This window comes from Symsagittifera roscoffensis, chromosome 4 (genome assembly GCF_963678635.1).
Source record: "Symsagittifera roscoffensis chromosome 4, txSymRosc1.1, whole genome shotgun sequence".
Classification (NCBI taxonomy): domain Eukaryota; kingdom Metazoa; phylum Xenacoelomorpha; order Acoela; family Convolutidae; genus Symsagittifera; species Symsagittifera roscoffensis.
Window position 1 is genome coordinate 76538274 of NC_087065.1, and position 22422 is coordinate 76560695.

The following is a 22422-nucleotide window of genomic DNA, read 5'->3' on the forward strand; positions in this document are numbered from 1 at the left end:
GTGATCGTCTTCTAGTTTTAAAAGTGGATTTTAATTTTCAGATTTCCCAGCGGAGTAAAATATTTGACAATTGATCTTTTTGTCAAACTGGAATAATTGTCTCAAAAAAAAGTCAATCATAAATGTTTCTTGAAGATTAAATAATTTTAAGGCCATATATTGCTTCCTTCGAAATTCAAATAGAGTCAGTATTTTTGTTATTTTCTGTTTTCTTGCGTTCATTGACTCTGTTTTGGTTTTTTTTTCGGATTATAGTAAGTCATGTTTCTTTTTTTGTCAGGGGGGGGGGGGGGGGGGGGGGGTGGGAGGGGGCGGAGAAAGCCAGCTGTCCGTTTTGGTTATTTTTTTTCGGATTATATTAAGTTACATTTCTTTTCTTTCGGGGGGGGGGGGGGCGGCGAAAGGCGATGTGTTAAATCTAGCATCTTGGTGGTGGGCTACTAGCTTCTTGTAAATTTGAACATACATAAAGAACAGTTAAACTAGCGTAAAATTGGATCGTGACTCTTCGCTCCGAAATTTAGGATGCTATCGTTTTTCTCGAACACTGAAAAGTTTTTAAAAAAGTTCAATGTGATGTATCACTCGACTTATTTTTGGCAACTGTTTTTGCATTATAAAAAAAACAGCTTATGTGAGAAAAATAACGATGCTCAAGATTAATATAGTTTTCATCTTTGCAGTAAGCAAGGGATATTGCAATCGCGTAATGGGATTTTTCCCGTGAATAACTTTGTTCACAGGATGAAAGTTTGCGTTTTAAATGCCCGTTGTAATCGAATTCCTTTTGCATGCTTGCTGTAAATTTACCAACTCCAATTTCAGTATATCAGTTTTTTGTTAGTTTTTTTCAAGAGTCGATGAATGTAAAAAGGATTTTTTAAAGACTAATGAACGTAGTGAAGACTCTTATATAGGTCTTGCTGATTTTGTTTTTTTTTTGTTTCAGGAAAAAGTCTTAAAATATTGATGCACTTAGATCTATATGCACTTTTTGAGTTCAATTGAAATTCATCTGCTAAAAGTTACGTAAATAGCACTCTCCAAATACGAACGTGGAAATGGCGCAAAAAATGTGAACAATTTGTAGTTTAGAAAGTAGAATTTAAATTTTAGATTTCCAGCGGAATAAAAACTTGACCTGTTAATCCAGTTTTTTCAAGTTGGGTTACTTTTATCAAAAAAGCATTAATCATAAATCGTTCTAGAAATTTGAAGAGCTTAAAAGGCATCTATTTTGTTCTTTGAAAATCGAAAATTGAGATTTTTTCAACAAAGTGAGGGTTTTTTTCAATGTTTACTTGCATTCATTGCTTTTTTCCAATGTTCAATTGGCTATGATTTTTCAGGAAAGTCGTCTTATATTTGCTCCTGCTCAAATTTGATTTTTCGCGGTTTGACTTATGATTAAGTTATAAGTTCAGTTCGTTTCCTTTGATAAAAGGAAAGCAAACTACAGTATTGAACAGCGAAAGTGTGAAGATCACGAAAAACACGATCGGTTTCTATTTGCGTAAGTGGATTTGAATTTTGAGATTTCCGAGTGAAATAAAAATTTTATTGATTGATTCAGTTTTTTAAAATTGAGTTTATTTAATCAAAAAACAGTGTCAATCATAAATTGTTCTAGAAATTTAAAAAGCTTCAGAGCCATCTGTTTGTTTCTTGGACATTAAGTTCAAAAGTACTGAATTGAGTTAATTTTATCAAAAAAGTGGCTTTTTTATCGAAAGTTGGGATTTTTAAACAAATAAGTCAGTATTTTTTTTCTGTTTACTTGCGTTATTTGACTCTTTCCCAACTGCCTCTTGGCTGTTTTCTCTTTTTTCCCCTTTATTCGGCTGAAATTGTTATAATTTATAATATATCGACTGAGGGGCCTTTTTTGAGAAGTTTGAGGAGCAAAAAGTTCAATCTATTTGCTTTGATTGGGGACTTGAAATTTTTGAGTTAAAAAGGTGTTCATTGCAAGTATAGCGATGTTTTGCTTCCCCTTTGCTTCGCCTCTCTTTGTGAAGTTTCTAAAGTTAAAGGTGATTCAGTTCCAAAAACGGATTTTCTTATAATTTTTCAAGAAATTTTTTGAAATTTTGGTTTCGATGTATCGGTTCCTTTGCAAGTAGTGAGTCATTCTTTTTTCTTTTGCAAGTGATGATGGGCTTTGCTTCGCCTCTGTGTAAAACCTTGTATAGGCGACCGGAAACAAGTCAGGTGAATAAAAGAGCAGTTGGTCTCGAAACATTTGAGCTCAAGAGTTGAGCGCTCGGAAAAACTAACATTCGAAGTTTTGACTTATACGACAGTTGAAAATGTTTATTGCCCTTGTGGTAAAGAAAGGTACTGCAATCTGTTACTATAGTCTTTTGGCGTAAATAGGATGAGTTCACAGGAATATTTTAAATAGAATTAGTGGTTGACGAAGTTTATGAGTCGATGAACCTAGTGCAGACTCATATAGGTCTGATTTTTTTTTGTTTTCTTTCCAGGAAAAGTCTTAAAATTTGTTCAGACTCATTTTTTTTCGCGGTTTGACTTCTGATTTCTTTTCAAAATTAGTTCAGTTCATTTGTTAAAAGGAAGGCAAATTGCTCTATCGAACAGCGAAAATAAAAAGGACACGAAAAGTTTGATTGACTTCTACCTCCCATCGAAATAAAAATTTTTCTTTTGGTCTAGTTTTATCATAAAATTGTCAATCATAAATTGTTTTAAAGTTCAAAGAGCTTTGAGGACGTCTATTTTTTCTTGGAACTGCGACGGTTGAGAATTTTTCAATTGACAACTCAGTAGTTTTCAACGTTTTTTATTAGGCCTATCGGTAACAACTGTCTTGAAAAATTGAGCTACAAGCCAAAAAAAAGGAAAAAATATTTCCGAATTTTCTTCCAATTTTTTTCAGAAAATAAAATTATTGCCAAGGAAGTGCTCAATTAAGCTTCCATATCCAGTTTTCTTGAGGTAAAACTACCTTTTAACTACTTGAATAAAAAAAATGATAAGACCTTCTCGCTCGCTTAATTCTAGAAAGTTAAAACCACATTTTCTAGACTAAAACAGACTTTTCTCGACTGTGGAAAAAGTTTTTAATGTCGTTCGAATCACGACTGAAAAGGCTTGAATGTTATATATCTTTCGACCCTTTCCAATGATTATTTGTGGGTCTTTCACAAAACTGCCGATGTGTCAAATGAATAAACAGCAGATGAGATTCATTTATTTATCCTTTGTTCCATTTTTTCCAACATTTCTCCCATAATTAGCTTTAATAAACCTAAGTAGTTGGTTTTTTTTAATAATGAAAGAATTCTCTTACTAACTCCGTTTCTAGCTGAAGTTTGTAAAATTGAGACTTTTGAATGGTACAAAAACTTAGTCGCATCTCTTCAGATAAATATCTGTGAGCCTCAAATATCAATGGGGGATTTCATTCGTTTTGGTTATGACATCATGGACGATGGAGGCGACTTTGGAGGTGATAATTTGGACGAAATGAGAGCAGCCGCCAAGTGGGAAACAGTCTCCCGAAACGCCACTGTTTTCATTATCGATGTCACCGACAAGTCAATTTTCCACTCTTTTCAGGGTTGGCTAAACAATTAGTGGTATAGGGAAAAAATGGTTCCAGTTAATGGAATAATTATAGTGAAACCATAAAATTATTGTGCTAGAAATTAGAATTTTTATCGTAAAACATTTATGATACCAATCAATATAATTACCAGCTTCTTCTGTTGAAAGTTTCATCTCACCTGCGAGAGATGACCAGTGAAAGAGTGCCATATAATTTTGAGGGAAGTATTTTTAATCAATTATTTTCCTGCTTAGGAAGAAATATTTGAAATTAAATTTCTCTGCGGTGCCTAATACGTACGTGGGGGTCGAAAATTACCGGGAGGGTAGTTGGAAAATTTTTGAACACAAAACCGTTTTTCATTGCGGTGGAGATCAAAGTTATCAGGGGGTGGCCGCAAGTTTGGATCTAGTGTGATAAATGTTATGCCGAAATTGAGACTAAAATTTTCTTGAACATTGAATTTGGCCCAGTTTTAGCAATTTAATCCAAACGACATTTGTGTGCGTTAAATAGTTATTTTTGCGGTCTATGACGAAGTCAATTTGTGTTGCGGGGGTCCCGAAAATTGAGTAGTGCAGAGTATTAGGAAGGAATTAGACTAATTTGTTTCAAAAATTTTCTCCATGTTTTGTTTTGTGAGAAATTCTCTTCGCCATTGTAAAAAGTTTAATTTTGGTTTATTTATTAACAAATGAATTTTAAACACGTTCACACATTGTTGCCATTAGAACTACCAGGTGCCAAAAGTGTAATTGCAGTGGAGAAAGTAAAGTCCAATTTTGACGCTTCTAAATTGGGTTTTGGTCACGAAGCTTCATTTGCGGATGCGTTTTGGGTGACTCAGAATATGTTTTCACGCGTGACCTCAACCCTTTCAGCGAAACAGGTGTTCTTGTTTACGATGAACGAAGACCCTCATTCCTCCAACCAACATGCAAGGAAAGCTACTCAGCAGAAGATTTTGGACTTGGCTAACAATTCAATTGAAGTTGAAGTTCTTGGATTGGGTTTGTTAATTGCCTATTGTTTAACAAAATTGAAAAATTATAGTGCAAAAATTTAAAAAAAAAACTTTGCAAATTTTTTGTTTTCTGTTTGCCATTCAATTTTTGAAGTTGTCGACATTGTCTAATTACCCTTGCGATAAGCAAAGGTAATGCAATCGGGTAGTAGACGTTTTCGCCGTAAATAACTTGGTTGACAGAATGGTCAAAATTAGAAATGGTAAAGTTAGGTTCAGCTCATAATGAATTCCAATTTCTTTGCGTCTTCTTTACTTGGTCTGGAGGTAAAGATTGCGCTTGGGACGGCAAAGGAGCTGGGTTCAAATCTGACCAGACCTGTTTTTTCAACCGAAATAGTTCGTTTAAAAAATATTGTCGGCTAATTATTGTCTGCTTATATTTTGTCGGCCTAGTTGCCATATTACTGTAGAATTGTTTTTTAAAATGTTTTTTCTACATTATGGTTACATTAAGTGTTCTTTTCTACCTCTTCTGTTTGTAAATTTACTAATCTTTTTGGTTTGATAGGTTTTGGCCCATATTATATCGGCTTATTGGCCCCATGTAGCGTCTTTTGATGAGCGAACAAAAAAGATTGTGTGTCTGTGTTTTGAAGGCGAGGGGGGCTTAATAACTTCTTATTGGTCTTGATTTTGTCTAAAGTTTTTGTTTCCTTTTTAGGTTTGTAGGTTTTGGCATAGTTTATATCAGGTTAGTGACCTCATATTGTTTCATTTGATGAGCAATTTAATTTTTTGGGTGTTTTGTGGGTGAGGGGGACTGGTTGACTTTTTTTGGCCTAAAGGATTTCTGACAAATCATTTTCGGCTTTGTTACCGCTGGGTACATTATCTCCCGACGCTAATCTCGCATTCTATTGTCTTATCATGTTTTTTTTTTAGAACTAGTCTTATTCATTTTGATAGATCTAGTTTTTTTTGGCATTTTCGAATTTTTTTCAATTGTATTTCTTGTTCTGTATCGCAAGGGGTGCGAAACTCAGCTTCACCTATGTTTTCATTAAATAACGCAATTTTGTAGTTTCTATTACACCTTGCACTAAAAACTACTTGAATTTTAATTTTAAAAAAAATTTCTATGGATGGTAGTGGTCGGAACAATCTGCGCGAGTTTTTGATCGCTCAGTCTAGGTAGCTCAAGTATATATCAAGAAATAACAGTGCTGAAGTTTTTATCATCTGTAATTATCTGTTTTGGTGCTTGTTTTTTGCATTAAACTCACAATAATAGATATCGACAAAACATGGCACATTCGGCCATTTTTTCTTTTAATTTCACACTTGTAACCGGAAACTTGACTTTTCCTCATAAACTCATTTTCTTTCAAATCTGTTAGAAAATGGGCGCGATTAGCAACTGACATGTACAAGTGCCGACATGCGTAATTCTTTGCCCATGCGATTATGAAATTTCAAATTGTGTGTCTTCGTGTTTCATATAAAAGACCAAAATTTATGATTTTTTGTCGATTTTTTATTAGTGGTGTTCTTTTCAATTTCGGGTGGCTTGGTTCTCATTTTTGTGAAGTGCCACCTGTCTTTTCTTTTGAAGTGAAGTGCTTTCAGACTTTTTAAGAGAATGGTCGAACTAACTTTGTTCCAAGTTTTGATGAATTGATAGAATTTGAGTGCTCGGTGTGATATTTTCTTCAGACAATCTTCAGACTTTCGTCAAAGTTGTGTGGCATATAAAAACAATTGATTCAAGGACCCCAAAATTTAAGATATATTTTGGCGAACTAAAAAAGTTCAAAAAATAATGGCGCTCATCTTTTCAAAATTGTATCTAGTTACCGAAAAAAATTACGGTTTCATCAGATTTTCTCAAATAGTGCTTTTAACTCAAGTGTCAACCGTAAAAGATTGTTCTAGTGTTTTTAGAGAATTTTAAAAGGAAAGCAAACTACAGTATTGAACAGCGAAATTGTGAAGATCACGAAAAACACGATCGGTTATTTGCGTAAGTGGATTTTAATTTTGAGATTTCCGAGTGAAATAAAAATTTTATTGATTGATTCAGTTTTTTAAAATTGAGTTTATTTAATCAAAAAACAGTGTCAATCATAAATTGTTCTAGAAATTTAAAAAGCTTCAGAGCCATCTGTTTGTTTCTTGGACATTAAGTTCGAAAGTACTGAATTGAGTTAATTTTATCAAAAAAGTGGCTTTTTTATCGAAAGTTGGGATTTTTAAACAAATAAGTCAGTTTTTTTTTCTGTTTACTTGCGTTATTTGACTCTTTCCCAACTGCCTCTTGGCTGTTTTCTCTTTTTTCCCCTTTATTCGGCTGAAATTGTTATAATTTATAATATACCGACTGAGGGGCCTTTTTTGAGAAGTTTGAGGAGCAAAAAGTTTAATCTATTTGCTTTGATTGGGGACTTGAAATTTCTGAGTTAAAAAGGTGTTCATTGCAAGTATAGCGATGTTTTGCTTCGCCTCTCTTTGTGAAGTTTCTAAAGTTAAAGGTGATTCAGTTCCAAAAACGGATTTTCTTATAATTTTTCATGAAATTTTGGTTTCGATGTATCGGTTTCTTTGCAAGTAGTGAGTCATTCTTTTTTCTTTTGCAAGTGATGATGGGCTTTGCTTCGCCTCTGTGTAACAAATTGTATAGGTGACCGGAAACAAGTCAGGTGAATAAAAGAGCAGTTGGTCTCGAGACATTTGAGCTCAAGAGTTGAGCGCTCGGAAAAACTAACATTCGAAGTTTTGACTTATACGACCGTTGAAAATGTTTATTGCCCTTGTGATAAAGAAAGGTACTGCAATCTGTTACTATAGTCTTTTGGCGTAAATAGGATGAGTTCACAGGATTATTTTAAGTAGAATTAGTGGTTGACGAAGTTTATGAGTCGATGAACCTAGTGCAGACTCATATAGGTCTGATTTTTTTTTGTTTTCTTTCCAGGAAAAGTCTTAAAATTTATTCAGGCTCATTTTTTTTCGCGGTTTGACTTCTGATTTCTTTTCAAAATTAGTTCAGTTCATTTGTTAAAAGGAAGGCAAACTGCTCTATCGAACAGCGAAAATAAAAAGGACACGAAAAGTTTGATTGACTTCTACCTCCCATCGAAATAAAATTTTTTCTTTTGGTCTAGTTTTATCATAAAATTGTCAATCATAAGTTGTTTTAGAAGTTCACAGAGCTTTGAGGACGTCTATTTTTTCTTGGAACTGCGACGGTTGAGAATTTTTCAATTGACAACTCAGTAGTTTTCAACGTTTTTTATTAGGCCTATCGGTAACAACTGTCTTGAAAAATTGAGCTACAAGCCAAAAAAAAGGAAAAAATATTTCCGAATTTTCTTCCAATTTTTTTCAGAAAATAAAATTATTGCCAAGGAAGCGCTCAATTAAGCTTCCATATCCAGTTTTCTTGAGGTAAAACTACCTTTTAACTACTTGAATAAAAAAAAATGATAAGACCTTCTCGCTCGCTTAATTCTAGAAAGTTAAAACCAACTTTTCTAGACTAAAACAGACTTTTCTCGACTGTGGAAAAAGTTTTTAATGTCGTTCGAATCACGACTGAAAAGGCTTGAATGTTATATATCTTTCGACCCTTTCCAATGATTATTTGTGGGTCTTTCACAAAACTGCCGATGTGTCAAATGAATAAACAGCAGATGAGATTCATTTATTTATCCTTTGTTCCATTTTTTCCAACATTTCTCCCATAATTAGCTTTAATAAACCTAAGTAGTTTGTTTTTTTTTAATAATGAAAGAATTCTCTTACTAACTCCGTTTCTAGCTGAAGTTTGTATAATTGAGACTTTTGAATGGTACAAAAACTTAGTCGCATCTCTTCAGATAAATATCTGTGAGCCTCAAATATCAATGGGGGACTTCATTCGTTTTGGTTATGACATCACGGACGATGGAGACGACTTTGGAGGTGATAATTTGGACGAAGTGAGAGCAGCCGCCAAGTGGGAAACAGTCTCCCGAAACGCCACTGTTTTCATTATCGATGTCACCGACAAGTCAATTTTCCACTCTTTTCAGGGTTGGCTAAACAATTAGTGGTATTGGGAAAAATGTTTCCAGTTAATGGAATAATTATAGTGCAACCATAAAATTAAGAAACCATCTTATTGTGCTAGGAACTAGAATTTTTCTCGTAAAACATTTATGATACTAATCAATAAAACCACCAGCTTCTTCTGTTGAAAATTTCATCTCACCTGCGAGAGATGACCCGTGAAAGAGTGCCATGTAATTTTGAGGAAAGTATTTTTAATCAATTATTTTCCTGCTTTTTTGAAATTAAATTTCTCTGCGGTGCCTAATACGTACGTGGGGGTCGAAAATTACCGGGGGGTTGGAAAATTTTTGAATACAACAGCGTTTTTCATTGCGGTGGGGATCAAAGTTATCAGGGGGTGGTCGCAAATTAGTGTGATAAATATTATGCCAAAATTGAGACTAAAATTGTCTTGAACATTGAAATGGGCGCAGTTTTAGTAATTTAATCCAAACAACATTTTTGTGCGTTAAATAGACATTTTTCAGAAACTTTAGGTATAAATTTTATGGTATTGGAGGTGCCAATTTTCTAGGGGAGTGGGGTCTATGAAGAAGTCAATTTGTGTTGCGGGGGTCCCTAAAATTGAGTAGTGCAGAGTATTAGGAAGGAATTAGACTAATTTGTTTCAAAACAATTCGAGTTCTCCATGTTTTGTTTTGTCAGAAATTCTCTTCGCCGCAGTAAAAAGTTTAATTTTGGATTATTTATTAACAAATGAATTTTTCGGCCAGCTCTGACATATTCGTAGACCCGGACGCAGAGGATTCAAAAACGAGTTTGATAGAAATTGCACTGACTTGTGTGAGCAACTTCATCAAAAGCAAAATCATTTGCTCTGACCGGGATTTGATCGCGTGTCAATTGATCGGAACTGCACAGTCCCAGTCGTCCGAAACCGATTTTAAACACGTTCACACATTGTTGCCATTAGAACTACCAGGTGCCAAAAGTGTAATTGCAGTGGAGAAAGTAAAGTCCAATTTTGACGCTTCTAAATTGGGTTTTGGTCACGAAGCTTCCTTTGCGGATGCGTTTTGGGTGACTCAGAATATGTTTTCACGCGTGACCTCAACCCTTTCAACGAAACAGGTGTTCTTGTTTACGATGAACGAAGACCCTCAGTCCTCCAACCAACATGCAAGGAAAGCTACTCAGCAGAAGATTTTGGACTTGGCTAACAACTCAATTGAAGTTGAAGTTCTTGGATTGGGTTTGTTAATTGCCTATTGCTTAACAAAATTGAAAAATTATGGTTGAAAAAATTTAAAAAAAAACTTTGCAAATTTTTTTAAGTTGTCGACAATGTCTAATTACCCTTGCGATAAGCAAAGGTAATGCAATCGGGTAGTAGACGTTTTCCCCGTAAATAACTTGGTTGACAGAATGGTCAAAATTAGAAATGGTAAATTTAGGTTCAGCTCATGAATTCCAATTTCTTTGCGTCTTCTTTACTTGGTCTGGAGGGACGGCAAAGGAGCTGGGTTCAAATTTGACAAGACCTGTTTTTTCAACCGAAATAGTTCGTTTAAAAAATAGTGTCGGCTAATTATTGTCTGCTTATATTTTGTCGGCCTAGTTGTCATATTACTGTAGAATTGTTTTTTGAAATGTTTTTTCTACATTATACTTACTTTGAGTGTTCTTTTCTACCTCTTCTGTTTGTAAATTTACTAATCTTGACTTCGTACCTTTCTTTTTTCGTTTTTTTTTTGCTTAAAATTTTTATTCTGCCCAAATGGTTTGATTTAATCCTATTTGTATTGGCTTAGTGACCTAATTTTTGAGCCGTTTCAACGGAAGCATATTTTTATGCTCACTTCTGGATTGCACAAAATGCTTTAAAGATTGAAGTTTTTCATGATAACAATTTTTTTTCGGCTTTTTCTTTTTTGGTTTGATAGGTTTTGGCCCACATTATATCGGCTTATTGACCCCATGTTGCGTCTTTTGACGAGCGAACAAAGATTGTGATTGTGTGTCTGTGTTTTGAAGGCGATGGGGGATTAATAACTTTCTTATTGGTCTTGATTTTGTCTGAAGTTTTTGTTTCCTTTTTAGGCTTGTAGGTTTTGGCATAGTTTATATCAGGTTAGTGACCTCATATTGTTTCATTTGATGAGCAATTTAATTTTATAGGTGTTTTGTGGGTGAGGGGGACTGGTTGACTTTTTTGGCCTAAAAGATTTCTGACAAGGCATTTTCGGCTTTGTTACCGCTGGGTACATTATCTCCCGACGCTAATTTCGCATTCTATTGTCTTGGCATGTTTTTTTAGAACTAGCCTTATTCATTTTGATATATCTAGCTTTTTTTTTTTGCATTTTCGAATTTTTTTTCAATTTTATTTCTTCTTATGTATCGCAAGGGGTGCGAAACTCAGCTTCACCTATGTTTTCATTAAATTACGCCTTTGTGTAGTTTCTATTACACCATGCACTAAAAACTACTTGAATTTAAATTAAAAAAAAAAATTTCTATGGATGGTAGTGGTCGGAACAATCTGCGCTACTTTTTGATCGCTCAGTCTAGGTAGCTCAAATATATATCAAGGAATAGCAGTGCTGAAGTTTTTATCATCAGTAATAATCTGTTTTTTGGTGCTTGTTCTTTGTTTTAAACTCACAATAGTAGATATCGACAAAACATGGCACATTCGGCCATTTTTTTTTATTTTCACACTTGTAACCGGAAACTTGACTTTTCCTCATAAACTCATTTTCTTTCAAATCTGTTAGAAATTGGGCGCAATTAGCAACTGACATGTACAAGTGCCGACATGCGTAATTATTTGCCCATGCGATTATGAAATTTCAAATTGTGTGTCTTCGTGTTTCATATAACAGACCAAAATTAATGATTTTTTTCTCGATTTTTTATTAGTGGTGTTCTTTTCAATTTCGGATGGCTTGGTTCTCATTTTTGTGAAGTGCCACCTGTCTTTTCTTTTGAAGTGAAGTGCTTTCAGACTTGTTAAGCGAATGGTCGAACTAACTTTGTTCCGAGTTTTGATGAATTGATAGAATTTGAGTGCTCGGTGTGATATTTTCTTCAGACAATCTTCAGACTTTTGTCAAAGTTGTGTGGCATATAAAAACAATTGATTCAATGACCCCAAAATTTAAGATATATTTTGGCGAAATAAAAAAGTTTAAAAAAATAATGGCGCTCAGCTTTTCAAAATTGTATCTAGTTACCGAAAAAAATTACGGGTTCATCAGATTTTCTCCAATAGTGCTTTTAATTCAAGTGTCAACCGTAAAAGATTGTTGAAGTTGGAGGAGCTTTAAAATAATGTTGGTCTGGGAAAATTGAATGTTAAGAAAGTTTAACGTTCTCTTTAGTTTCCTTGATTAATACTTTTCCAACTGTGTGTTGGCTCTGTTTTGAGATTTTATATATTGTAAAGCGACTCCTTTTTTAAAAAAAAAACGGTCGTTATTTTTTAAACAATTTGCAGCTCCTCCCGACGGTTTCTTCGACATGACAGTGTTCTGGGAGAGTGCTCTGCCGCAGTTGAGGGACAAAACAGCCTCTATCGCAGACCCCACAGTGAAGATCAAAGAGCTACTCTACAGAGTGACAACCAAGGAATACACATCAAGAGCACTCTCGTCTCTCAAAATGGACCTGTTCGGAAAGCAGTTCGGAGTCAAAGTCTTCAGGTATGAAGTCTATAATTGCCAAATTTGTTCAATTTTTTTCTCACTTTTTAAAATCAACTAGAAATATTCAAAACGCACTAGTTTTTTTTTTCGCGTATGATTCGGTTGCTTTTGCTTAGAATTAGAAAACCAAGTTCAAACCAAGTACAAGTGCAAGAGAAATGATATATAGTTTTTTGACATTAACTCTGAATTATTTAAAGACTGTTTTTAAGTGGTTATAAATCAGTGATTTTAATTCAATTAATCATGCCTTAAAGCATGTCAAAACTTAAATAACCCGTTATTTAGTTTCGTCAACATCGCCAGTAAGCCGGCAGGAGTGAAGCTGGACAAAGACACGAACAAGGAAGTGTTCTCCCGCACGGAGACCGTCTCCAGTGAGACAGGGGAGGTGCTGATGCCTGATGAGGTAAGATTCGCCCAGACTTTCGGAGGGGAGAACATTTTCCTGGGCAAGACGGAACGGGACAGTATGAAGTACTTGGCTCCTTCTGGTCTGACAGTGATGGGATTCCGATCCACCAAACAACTGGACTTCACCAACTTTCTAAGGTGACGGTATTTGAAATAAAGAAAGTTAAACTCCTAGACCAAGTGTGCTTCGATTTTACTGCGTCCGAAGCTAGGATAGCAGTGATAGTCGAGCCAACTATCATAGCTATACAACTATGGTTATGATGATGATCAACCAGAGAAACACTGCAAATATCTTTCTGACTAAACCCGTTTCAGCTTGAGAGGACTCCTAAATTATCATGTTTTCGAATTTTAATTATTTTCTGCTAAAATTACCCAGATATTCGACGCGACAGTTTGAATTTACTTAGCTCTCGAGTATCTGAAAGTACTCTTCATTCAATTGAAAACATGATAATATGGTATGCAATCATAGCGAACTTCAAACTGCCGCACCCAATATGTGTGGGTGAAAGCCCCGTTTTTGTTTGTCGCAGACCATCCCACTTTATTTACCCGGATGAGAGTGCGGTGAAAGGATCCCTGGTGCTGTTCCAGGCACTCCTGAACAGTTGTCTCTCTCAAGATGTGTTTGCAGTATGCCAGATAGTGACCAAGCAGGGATCCTATCCCCGACTCGCGGCTCTCTGTCCGCAAAAAGAGATCCTACAGCCGGACACTGGCATTCAAATCAAACCACCAGGTTAGAAGACTCCTTTTTCTTGTTCATCAGTGTAAATGGCAATGTAAATGGCGAAAATTCATATACGAGGGCAAGACTTTTTTAAAGCTTATTTTTACCTTTTCCTTATTTCACTTTTTAGAGCTGCTTTTTTGTCGTTTTCTCGCTTGTGTTTGCGAAGCACAGCTTCGTCTCTGTGTAAAAATTTGTTGGGGTTCATTTTTTATTTCCAATACTGTACATTCTTTGGGATGTTTATTCGATTTTTATGAACACCATTTTCCTTTAAAATCGTTCTTCTTTGTTTTATCGGAATTTCCATATGCATATGAATTTCCATATATGCATATGCATTCCATACATGGAATTGCAGCAAAGTTGTTTCAAAGTTGAAGTTGATCCCTGATAATTTACCTGGAATAGGTTTTGCGGTACATTTCACTTTTTTGTGATTTTTTTGCATGTGTAATTTGCTTCAAAGAGTTTTTGCTGATTTAAAAAGAAAAAATTCACGACATGCTTTATTTTTTTTTTTGATTTTTCAACCTTTTCTGCATCGAAAGAAACTTTTGCTGTTTAGGGTTCCACGTGATCTACATTCCCTTTGCAGAAGATGTGCGTGACGTGTCTCTCAAAGTCAATGTAAATAATTTATGTTATCTCTTACCTCTTACTAAACTGAATTATGTTTCGAGTTTTGAGCAATGAAGAAAAAATCTTGGTTTGTTATAGGAAAGACGTGAATGTGCCAATGAGGAGCAAGTGGAAGCAGCACAGGCAGTCGTCAACAAACTCAGGTGCTTAGCTACAAGAATTGAATTTTTTATATTTCTCTCCATTAAATTATGCAACACTCCTCGATGTTAATGAACGAAGCAGATTTTGAGTTAATTTTGATTTGTGGTTATTCTACTTGTTTTTTGATTGCTGATGAGTTTTGAGTTTATTGGAAGTAACGCTTCTTTCGTCGTTAAGCGCTTCCTTATCCTTGGCTTTAAAAAGTTTTTTAATTACTTATTTACTGCACAAGCCAAGCGTCGTGGATTATTACGAAGAATTTTTTTTTCCAACCTAAGTCGCAAATAAAAGTGGTCATTTGGTGGCACTTTTCGTATATCTCAAATTAATCATATTTAAGTATAAACTATTTAATGGCATATGTTGCGGCTTTATTTTTGGCTAGTGTAAGGCCCTGTTTGAAAAAAGATATGTTTTATGAAAAGTGTATGGGATTTGTTGTTTTTCGTTTTTTCTTGCGACGCTTTGAAAACGTTTGCTTTTTCTAATTGCAAAAAATACTGCATAAGTTCACAAAAACATCAATTTTCAAAAAAAAATACCAATATGAAAACCAGCTGCTCTTTCATGTGCCTGCATGTTTTGCTTGTCTGTTCTCATTTTACCTCAGTTTCTACGGCCTTCGAAAGGTTATGCAGGGGGATTTTGGCTTACTTGTTTTGATTTTTTCCGTTTTCTCAAATATAAATGCACAAATCTCAACTGGCAATTCCCTAAATTCGGTAGAAAAAAAGTTATGGCCTCAAACAAGTCCATTATTTGAGATTTTGGTTCATTTTTAAAACTTTTGAATGTCTCAAAAAGTACCCTGCCAAATCGGAGATTAAATGTTAAATCGAAAGAAAAACATCGATTATGCGAATCTTATTTTGCAAGTGGCTATGCCCAGTTTCTGAAAGATACCGTTTTACTGTTTTTTTTTCTCAAAAACTAACTTTCTGATTCTGAGGTTGATAGTTCAAGAAAACCAAGATGGTGCTTAGTTTTTCCCTGCGTTATATGTTTAACCCTGTTTCTTGTAGAAAAATTGATATGGAATTCGGAAAACTTCAAGTTTTTCGGTTTTTTTAGAAATTTAGTCCTTATTCTCGAAATTTACTCGAAGTTTGATATTAAGGGTTCAATTTAAAACAATCAGGGTGCGGAAATCTTCAATCTAAAAATCACTTTAGTTGAGAAAAGTTCATGGATTGAGGAAGAGTCAAACTTTTGAATTTTTGATGGATTTTTGGAATATTTTTTACTTTTTTTCGAAAATACCCTGCAAAGATTGAAATGAAGATTTCAATTGAAAGAGCGAGTAGTAATTTTTTCTTTTAAATAAGTGGTTAATCAACTACTTTAGCACAAAAACACTAGGGTTTGCGTAAATCCATATTTTGAAATTTTGAAAATAACGCATTGTAGCAGTACAATATATGGTTTAAAAAATTAGAACAGTTGGATCCAGAATTAGCTGGGCCACTAGTGTACTTCCAAGCTACCGTGGCGCAGATTCGAGGACGTGAGACTCCTAATTAACAGGTCGGATATTCAAATCCGGAAGATTTAAATTGTTTTTTTTTTTGGTCAAATATTTCCTGCATAACATTGGCAATTTGATAAAAACTGTATCGGCTTTATTGGGGACTAGTGTTAGTAAATTTACAAGCGGTCGAGAAGCAGGTGTGGGAACGTGATACTCCTAATCTCAACAAATCTTTTTCTCATATCACTTTGTTTTGCCTGTTTAGAACTCTATTTTGCTTTTTCCTCGCTTGTTTGCGAAGCGTAGCGTCGCCTCTTCGGTAGTGTATAAAGCTTCTTTTTTTCCTCCCATCACACCTCGCTAAAAATACGACAGAAAATTGAAAAAAGAAGATTTTTTTTTGTTTTGTTTTTTATGCGATCGGAACTTTCTGTGCTAGCTTGCACAGCAAATCTCTACTCTGGGTTCAAATTGTCTTTGTTCCAATACAGATTCAACTTTGACCCAGAGAACTTCCGCAACCCGCAGTTGTCCCGCTTCTACGCCTACATAGAGGCCATTGCTCTGGAGAAGGAGGCGGTGGAGGAACCGGAGGACACCATCAATCCCTCCCCCCAAACAATTGATTCCAGACTAGGTCAGGTGGGGTTAGAGTTCGTGAGGTGCTTTGGGCTGCAGCCAGGAAGTGGCGGAGGACAGGGGGCGAAGACGACTGGCGCTAAACGCAAAGGTAAAAACGTTTTTTTTTATGACTGTTGCGGTGATTTGTTGTAAATTGATGGGCGGAAACCTTTTTTCTAGGTTTTTTTCCTGTTATTTGCAGATGCCATGTTTACACTTTCGAGCTTGCGGGCGTTATTGTGGTAGCACGACTATTTTTTTTTCTAACCCAACTTGTAAATTGTTCATTGAAAGTGTTCACTTATTTGGTAGCACTTTTGCAATAATCACGATCTGTAGCATTGGAAATTTCATAGCATGTGTTCTCTGCTTTCTTTTTGGCTAGTGTTTGTGATATATTAATTGTGCGTGGCCGAGTGGTTAGTGCGTGAGACGCATAATCTCTAGGTCGCCGATCGAATCCGAGACGTACCGTATTTTTATTAATTCGAGGCTTATTTCACTTTTAGCTGCTTTTTGTCGTGTTCTTGCTAGTGTTTGCAAAGCATAGCTTCGCCTCTGTGTAAGAAACTGCCCTTCTCAGATCTTTATTACCACTAATGTCATAAGACAAGCGATCCAACCAAAGTTATGGTACAAAGTTTTTTTTTCACGGCATTCTTCTCCTGCTATTTGTCGTCTTTTCGTGCACTTTTTTTGGCTAGCTTTAGATCCTGTTTAAAAAAAACATGCATTATGAAAATTTATGGGATTTGTTGTTTTTCGTTTTTTTTTGCGAGGCTTTGGAAAATTTCGCACTTTTCGCCGAAATTTCAATTTTTCTCTAAACTGAACCAGTTTTCAAAAAAAAATGGTACCGATGGAAAACGCGGCTGATCTTCTTCGTGCCTGCCGATTTTGCTAGTCTCTTTTCATATTACCTCACGTTCTACGACCTTCGAAAGTTTTAGTAGTAGGATTTTTGGCCTAATTGTTTCGAATTTTTTCATTTTCTCAAAAATGAAATGCACAAATCTGAGTAGAAGGTTTCAATCAAAAAAACAAATCATAGAGATCTCCCCTTCTCAAGCGCTTATTCCCTAATTTCGATAGAAAAAAGTTTGGCTTCAAACAAGCCCAATTTTTGACATTTTGGGAAACTTTGAAAACTTTTGTGAAAACTACCCGGTCAAATTGAAGATTAAGTGTTTTACCGAAAGAAAAAGGCATTTATGTGAATCTTCCCTGCGGAAGCGGCTATGCCCTGCGTTTTGAAAAACAATATGGCCTTAGAAAATGTCAAATTTTTAATTTTTTGTCCGTTTTTTGGAAACCTTTTTTTCTTCAAAAACTGCCTGCTTAATCTGAGGTTGATAGTTCATTCAAACTTGTCCCGCTTCTACGCCTACATAGAGGCCATTGCTCTGGAGAAGGAGGCGGTGGAGGAACCGGAGGACACCATCAATCCCTCCCCCCAAACAATTGATTCCAGACTAGGTCAGGTGGGGTTAGAGTTCGTGAGGTGCTTTGGGCTGCAGCCAGGAAGTGGCGGAGGACAGGGGGCGAAGACGACTGGCGCTAAACGCAAAGGTAAAAACGTTTTTTTTTATGACTGTTGCGGTGATTTGTTGTAAATTGATGGGCGGAAACCTTTTTTCTAGGTTTTTTTCCTGTTATTTGCAGATGCCATGTTTACACTTTCGAGCTTGCGGGCGTTATTGTGGTAGCACGACTATTTTTTTTTCTAACCCAACTTGTAAATTGTTCATTGAAAGTGTTCACTTATTTGGTAGCACTTTTGCAATAATCACGATCTGTAGCATTGGAAATTTCATAGCATGTGTTCTCTGCTTTCTTTTTGGCTAGTGTTTGTGATATATTAATTGTGCGTGGCCGAGTGGTTAGTGCGTGAGACGCATAATCTCTAGGTCGCCGATCGAATCCGAGACGTACCGTATTTTTATTAATTCGAGGCTTATTTCACTTTTAGCTGCTTTTTGTCGTGTTCTTGCTAGTGTTTGCAAAGCATAGCTTCGCCTCTGTGTAAGAAACTGCCCTTCTCAGATCTTTATTACCACTAATGTCATAAGACAAGCGATCCAACCAAAGTTATGGTACAAAGTTTTTTTTTCACGGCATTCTTCTCCTGCTATTTGTCGTCTTTTCGTGCACTTTTTTTGGCTAGCTTTAGATCCTGTTTAAAAAAAACATGCATTATGAAAATTTATGGGATTTGTTGTTTTTCGTTTTTTTTTGCGAGGCTTTGGAAAATTTCGCACTTTTCGCCGAAATTTCAATTTTTCTCTAAACTGAACCAGTTTTCAAAAAAAAATGGTACCGATGGAAAACGCGGCTGATCTTCTTCGTGCCTGCCGATTTTGCTAGTCTCTTTTCATATTACCTCACGTTCTACGACCTTCGAAAGTTTTAGTAGTAGGATTTTTGGCCTAATTGTTTCGAATTTTTTCATTTTCTCAAAAATGAAATGCACAAATCTGAGTAGAAGGTTTCAATCAAAAAAACAAATCATAGAGATCTCCCCTTCTCAAGCGCTTATTCCCTAATTTCGATAGAAAAAAGTTTGGCTTCAAACAAGCCCAATTTTTGACATTTTGGGAAACTTTGAAAACTTTTGTGAAAACTACCCGGTCAAATTGAAGATTAAGTGTTTTACCGAAAGAAAAAGGCATTTATGTGAATCTTCCCTGCGGAAGCGGCTATGCCCTGCGTTTTGAAAAACAATATGGCCTTAGAAAATGTCAAATTTTTAATTTTTTGTCCGTTTTTTGGAAACCTTTTTTTCTTCAAAAACTGCCTGCTTAATCTGAGGTTGATAGTTCATTCAAACTTACATGGTGCTTAGATTTTCCCTGCATAATATTTTCAACCTATTTGTTATTTGTTTGTGGAAAAGCGATATGGACTTCGGGAAAAATCCATTTTTTGAAATTTCTACGTTTTTTTTTTCATCCTTATTCTCGAAAACTACTAGTTAAGCCTGATTTTAAGGGTTCAATCAAAAAATCAGGGGGTGGAAATCTTTCCTGCTCAAAAGACTTTTCCCATGCCTCAGTAAAGAAAGGTTTATTGATACAGGAAAAGTCAAATTTTAGATTTTTTTGATAGTTTTTGGAATCTTCTTGGTTTTAACGGAAACTACCGAGTCAAATCTGATATAAAGAATTCAATTGATACAGCAAGTAGCAGGTTGTGTCCTTCAAATCAACACTTAATCTTTTAATTAAGCAGAAAAATTACTAGGGTTTTTACTTAAAGTCAATTTCTTTGAAATTTTGAAAAATACTTATTACCGTATCAGTACAACGTATGATTAAAAATATCAATAGAGATACATCCAGCATTAGTTGGACTACTAATTTACTTCCAAGTGACCGTGGCGCAGATGCGAGGATGTGAATATTAGTCCGGAACATTGAAATTTTTTTATTTTTTGCTCGAATTTCTGCTGCTTTATTGGTTGCTAGTGTTGACCCTTGCGATCAGCAAGTGTATTGCAATCGTGTACTAGACTTTTTTTCCCGTAAACAACTTTGTTCACAGAATTGTAATTTTAGTAGGAATAGTAAATTTGCTTTTGACACGCTCAAATTCTTGAAATTCAAATAAAACTACCATAATTCAAGTAGTAACTAGGTAAAGACTTTCAGGTTGTAATAATTTTTTTTCTAAAAAATATCTCATTTTTTTTCTCGGGTTCGTGATTTTCGTCCTAGTTTCTGTAACTTTTTCTGCTCTATTGCACATTTTTCGTCCTGTAGGATTTTATTGGCTTACTTTTAAAATTATGGGTTTTATTCCAATTTAAATAGTTCTTCAATATAACTGAAATTTCAGTAATTTGTAAATTTACAAAGTCTGATTTTGTGCAATTTTTTTTATTTGTGTTTAAATATTAAAATAGTTTGTTATTTTAGCTTAGTCAACTTATAGTGCGTATTTTTGAGGGCAAAATATATTCATTTATGATTATGTGCTTCATCATGGATGGGTCGTAATAATTTTTAAAACTCCATGAAATTTTTTTCTCAACACGTTTCAACCAAAAAATTTTGCCTTTGCTGCTGCTCGGTGAATGATTTCAATTGTTGTTTTTACGGCTGTTTATGAACTTCATGCAATACAACTATGAAGTTTCTCTAACTGTTTATTCAACTCTTTTTAGTTTTATTTTCAAGTAATTTTTTCAACATAATTTTTTTCGATTTTTTTTCACTGGCTATATTGTAGCGCAATTCGAAGTATTCAAGGTATTTCAATACTAGCTGGGCTCTTGTGTTCTGCCACAGGTTTTCATCAAAACGGGTTTCAGTTTGAAACCAACATTTGAAATTTTCTTGTGCTATTTTTTTGGCGTTCTGTCAATTTTTTGATGAGTTGGTGACTTTGTGTATCGCAAGTGGTGCGAATCTCAGCTTCGCTTCTGTGTAGTTAAATTATAAGTGGTCATCGAGCAGATGAGAGAACGTGATAATCCCATTTTCAAAATTGCTATTTGTTTTTTCTCAAGGTTTATTTTGAAATTTTTCTTTTTTCCTTATTTCACTTTGTTTTGCCTGTTAGAGCTCTTTTTTGCATTTTTTTGCTTGTGTTTGCGAAGCGCAGTTTCTTTTCTGTGTAAATTATTAGGCTTGCGATTAGTCAGCGTTATTAATTCAGAATGAAGACTCGTTTCTGGTCAACAACTGAATCACCGATTCATTTGCTGAGCTTACTTTTATTGTATATCAAATTCTTAGCCCCAATTTGTTCTATTTAGGGTTAAAAATCTTTCTAGGACATGTTTTTTAACGGAAAAAATATAAGGCATTGCAAAAATAATTGTGCATTCCTGTGTATTCTGCCTTTCAATGTATTCCAGTTATGGTGCAAAAGTTGGATGGATCGTGCTTAATATTGATAACGTCTAGTTTTTCAATCATGTTGAATCTCTTGTTTTTTATCAAGGTCAATCTAAGTTTATACCTGAACATGCGTGTTTTTGAGTTGTTAAAGTGGCGTTTTGTTTTAGACGGAAGTCAATTTTCAATTGTTCCTCTTAACAGCAAGAAAGCAAGGAGTGGGTACAATTAGCTTAAAATCCAAAATAATAGTTTACCCGGTTGAAAAAATGGAAACAGAAAATGGGTTGAATTTATCAAATGACTTTTTTGAATTATGAGTGTGAGGGAATGATTGGGAGTTTTCTGAAAATGAATTGTTCCGAAGTATTTTTACTCAGCTAATTTTTACATGAACTTTGGCGTATATTTTTGAATCGCAGGTGTTTCGCAGCTCTGCTTCGCTAGTGTTATAGCTCTTTTTGTCGCTTTCGCTGGTGTTTGGGAAACACAGCTGTGTCTATGTAACGCAAAAAATTGTCTCGTTTTAGCCGACACTTCTACAGCAGGGTCGTCCAATGCGTCTAAGAAGGCGAGTGTTAATGTAAATCCGATCGAAATGAGACAGGCGGCTGTGGAGAAGAAACTGGGCAAGTACACCGTGGCTGTGCTGAAGGAGGCGTGTGAGTTGTACCAGCTGCCCACTGAAGGACGCAAACAGAACCTCATTGATAATTTGCAACACTTCTTCAAAGCCAACTGATACTCATTTTAATACAAGTATGATATTTGGAACCACGCAAAAAGAACGAAAGACGGGTCCTCCAATTTTTGAAAAAACTGCCTAAAAATTTTCACCGATACCGCAGTTTGTCGACACGGTAACAGATAGGCTTTGTGATGAACGCTTGATGAAGAATTGAGAATTGAGCATTTCAGGGACGCAGTTATAAGTTAGTGACCAAGTATCATACTGTATGCTGTTCGTGCGTTTGATGACCATGCAAGTCCGTTGTTGTTTCATCTGGTGCTATGGCTTCATGCTCTTTTGAATGAATCTGGGATTTATTGTGAACTGCAAAGATCCGATCAGCTTGATTTTGCATTTGATACTTGATATTGAACATTGTTTATTTTGAAAACTAGGAAGAAGTTGCATTTCTTTTCGCCAAATTTTGTTTCCTGCTGCTTAATTGAAATTATTTTCTTGTACTTAATCTAAATTAGCACTAAATAGCGCAAGTCATAAGTACATAGTATAGTTTAAATTGTGTGGCTCAAGTCA

General features: G+C 35.2%; 1 protein-coding gene across 1 annotated transcript; it reads left to right on the top strand.

The window, feature by feature from the left end:
• Positions 1-8414: 8414 nt before the first annotated feature.
• LOC134845028 (X-ray repair cross-complementing protein 5-like) lies at positions 8415-22349 on the top strand. The gene is made up of 10 exons (XM_063861858.1): positions 8415-8609; positions 9379-9840; positions 12088-12292; positions 12584-12847; positions 13249-13454; positions 14014-14075; positions 14166-14230; positions 16191-16429; positions 17677-17889; positions 21689-22349. The coding sequence occupies exons 1-10, from the start codon at positions 8441-8443 to the stop codon at positions 21898-21900; spliced, it is 2097 nt and encodes a 698-aa protein (XP_063717928.1). The 5' UTR covers positions 8415-8440; the 3' UTR covers positions 21901-22349.
• The last annotated feature ends 73 nt before the right edge of the window (positions 22350-22422 follow it).

Bases quoted from the DNA above. Each gene is read 5' to 3' on its own strand.
- LOC134845028 (XM_063861858.1), top strand. From the start codon at position 8,441: ATGGGGGACTTCATTCGTTTTGGTTATGACATCACGGACGATGGAGAC. The intron at 14,076-14,165 runs GTAAATAATTTA...GGTTTGTTATAG, and splicing joins ACGTGTCTCTCAAAGTCAAT to GAAAGACGTGAATGTGCCAA. The intron at 16,430-17,676 runs GTAAAAACGTTT...TGAGGTTGATAG, and splicing joins GACTGGCGCTAAACGCAAAG to TTCATTCAAACTTGTCCCGC.